This window comes from Trachymyrmex septentrionalis, unplaced genomic scaffold (genome assembly GCF_001594115.1).
Source record: "Trachymyrmex septentrionalis isolate Tsep2-gDNA-1 unplaced genomic scaffold, Tsep1.0 scaffold164, whole genome shotgun sequence".
Taxonomy (NCBI): Eukaryota; Metazoa; Arthropoda; class Insecta; order Hymenoptera; family Formicidae; genus Trachymyrmex; species Trachymyrmex septentrionalis.
Window position 1 is genome coordinate 241,011 of NW_017304800.1, and position 3,549 is coordinate 244,559.

The window sequence follows — 3,549 nt, forward strand, 5'->3', positions numbered from 1 at the left end:
TCACTAGCGTATAAATAGCGCGTATCGAGTGTGAGTAACGGATTAGTTCTACGTTGATTTTCTCTGTCAAGAATTGATTTTTGTGAAATCAATAGTTTCGTGAACGATAAAAATGGCACTTCGCGAATTCTTTATCGTCGTCTGCAACTTGAATCAGAAGTTAGTTAATTGATTATCTGACAAAGTTATCAGAAAACGACGAGGAAAATTATTCAGTTTTCGGGTATTTCGTGGGTGAGTGCTCCAGTACATTGTTGGTACAGTACGTTGTGCATTATGCACAAGGGGCATTGCGGCGGCGATGCGAGAAAATAATTATTTAGAAGTACGCGAGTGCTTTAATCATGAAGAAGACATATGCGTAAATTGTGGAGCCTCTTTATTCCAGCACGACGTAAATTTTAAAAAGTTAGCAAAAATCCACAGTAAGTTATGCAAAAGATAACGAAATGTTACTTTTTAACACGAGAAAATGAAGAAGAACAGGAGGCAGAGAAAATTATAGAGGAGAGAGAAAAGAAAGAGGAGGACAGGGAAGTGGGTAACAAAGGCGATATTTCGGTGGTGGAATCCAGTAATATCTCGGAGATAGAAGAGACGCAAGAAGCTTTGGAGGGAGAAGAAGACATGAATGAAAGAGAGGAAGAGGAGGAGGAGGATGAGGAGAAAGCTAGATACTATGCTCATGATGTTAAAGGTAATAATATTTTTCTACTTTTTATATATTTTTCTTCTAATGTATTCTCATGTACGAATTTTTTATTAGATATTTCATATACGCCGGTTAAATGATACAAATCAATCGAGTCGATATTCCGAAGATTTTTACGCGAGTGAACGAAGCAACTAAGGTGAGTTACCTACTGTACTACTAAACATAGTCACTATTTTGAATGTAACAAAAGATTTACGCGTGATGTTTGCTTATATACGATTATATAAGCAATATTAATACGAGTATATTATATATTAATATTGTAACTAAACATTTTCATGGTTTCAAATCATCATAATCTGACACAATATTTTAGCATAATTTATTTTATCGATATTAATATATAACAAAATTTGCTTAATTTTTCAGTACAAACCGGTGGTGGCGCCGGCAGAGATGACGCCGATCTAATAAACGAAAGAGAGGAGAATCCTGCTGACATCGAGGAGCATCGTCATTATCACCATCAGCAACAGCATCATCGACACGAGATTGGCAAACAATTTAATTTCTTAAAGTTAATAGGGCGGAAAACTCGCGGCGTTTCAGAAATTTCGGCATTCTCGGAAGAGAAGCAAGTTTCGTAATATGGTCAATACCCGAAGGCGCGAATATCGTTTGCTGGTTAGAAAACGTGTTCCGCGAAATCTACGCGTATGCGATACGTTTGTGCGAACCGGGCGATTACGTAAGAATATCGCTAATTTGGCGAATCTAGTGCATGGTCCGGCAGGACTATCGCTTGTCCGGTACGCGACTTCCGAGGATAGGGGATACCCCTAGTCTTCGAATCATTTTTGCTTCATGCGCCCTCTTCGATGTAAAGTCGTTACCGAGAATCCAGGGAAAAGTATACGTAGGAGTGGTACGACGGTACAGAAAGAAATGGCATGCAAGGGATGAGAATGAGTTCAAAGGTAGAGCAAATTATAAATACAAAAGAGATCGCGTCGCATTCGTGTTCTATGATTTCGAAATGCGACAGGACGAGACGTGTGAAGGAACCGAAAATGTACAAATTCACGTTCCGACTTTTTGCGTCGCACAACAAATTTGCGAAACATGTGCAGGGATAAAGGATATGTTGGTGCGATATCGTTGGTACGGAGTGTGCAAGTTTATATTTCGACATGATCCGATTAAACAATTTGTTAATCTCGTAACACAAACAACAAAATGTTTCAAAAATATCATTTGTATAGCATATAATGCGAAAGTGTTCGACGCGCAATTCATTTTGAAATATTTATTCGAAAACTCGGAAATTACGGAAGAACTGCGGGTAATTTCAAACGGGATGAAAATTATGGTATCGCAATGTTGGTCGAGAACATTAAATTTACATTTAGATAGCGTAAATTATTTGCCGATGCGTTTATTTGATTTGCCCAAAGCTTTCGGACTGAAGAATACATTGGGTAAAGATGTCTTTCCCTATTTATTTAATACAAAGGCGAATCAAACGTACATTGGTTTGATACGACGCGCGATATTATTCTCCCGATCAAATAAAACCCGAAGGACGTAAACGGTTTACGAAATGGCACGAGGAAATGATACGATCAAACTTTATTTTTAATTTTTAACTCAAAATATAGCCGTAACGATGTAGATATTCTTCGACGCTCGTGCATGGCATTTAGAAAGATCTTTCTAGGACACGGTAATGTTCGTTCCAGGAGTGCACAACTATCGCTTCCTCGTGCATGAAAATTTTTTGCAAAAACTTTTTGCGCGAGGAAGAAATAGGAATCATTCCTTTGGGCGAATACAGAAATGTAGACAGACATTCGCAAAAAGCTTTAGGGAATGCTGGAATGCCCTGTTTTACCAACAAAGTATGACTAATTTTCCCTGACTCGTTTCTCTTAATTGCACTTACGGATTGAAAAATCCTTCTCTATGATTAAAGTATCGACAACAATACAGACTACCAGATACAATTTAATACGAAAAACAAAAGAAAATTAAAAATTGTAGTTTTGTTACTGGCTCCTGCAATCGACTCGTCGCAATATGTGTTGCATATAAGAGTTTCAGATTTTATTTGTTTAAAATAAGTAGCCAGCAGCTTACAGAAAACTTCGAAGAAGAGAACGGAGTCTACGAAAATTTCATTTGTATGCTACGAATGAAATTGCTGCTCAACGCTTCGGTATCTGAGCAGAGTCGAAAATTAACCGAAAATAATATAATATATGTGAATAATATTGTATAATATTGTATATTTTTTGTTTATAAAGACATTATTTATACACAAAAATTGAAATAACTAATATCATATTTGTTTTATTATTATTTTTCCTCTCAAGAGAAAAAATTTTAACCAAGGCTGTAAGAAACTTGTTACGAGTTTGAGTAGATCGATAATTCTGATCGTTTCTGCTGATCCAGCGAGGCATACTTGATGACAGCGCCGCTGTAACAATATCGAGGAACTAAAATAGTGCTCGGTATCATGGCTTCATATCAGTTTTATTCGTAGCATATAAACGAAATTTTTGGCGAATCTTTTCTCTTATACTAAAACTCCTAGCTCATTTCTACAGGCATACTATTGTTCTTTGAGATTTTCTGTAGGGCGCCAGCTACTTATTTCAAACGTAAGTCTGTAATTGTTATATACAACACATTTTTGACTTGACTCGGATGTCGAAGTGTCAAACGGCACTTAGTAGGAAACGTCATTCCTCTCATCGACCGCGTGCAAATATGGAAATAGATTGAATCATTATGTAAACCAGCAATATATTATCAGCTGGAAACGCCAAAACATATTTTTCTATACATAAATATATATATATATATATATATGGTATATATTATATATATAT

At 36.3% G+C, this 3,549-nt stretch overlaps 1 protein-coding gene across 1 annotated transcript; it reads left to right on the forward strand.

The window, feature by feature from the left end:
- The first annotated feature begins 351 nt into the window (after positions 1-351).
- LOC108746289 (enhancer of translation termination 1-like) lies at positions 352-1,818 on the forward strand. Its single transcript, XM_018482960.1, has 3 exons — positions 352-697; positions 767-851; positions 1,085-1,818. Exons 1-2 carry the CDS (start codon positions 433-435, stop codon positions 790-792), a joined length of 291 nt encoding a protein of 96 aa, XP_018338462.1. The 5' UTR covers positions 352-432; the 3' UTR covers positions 793-851; positions 1,085-1,818.
- Positions 1,819-3,549: the final 1,731 nt, after the last annotated feature.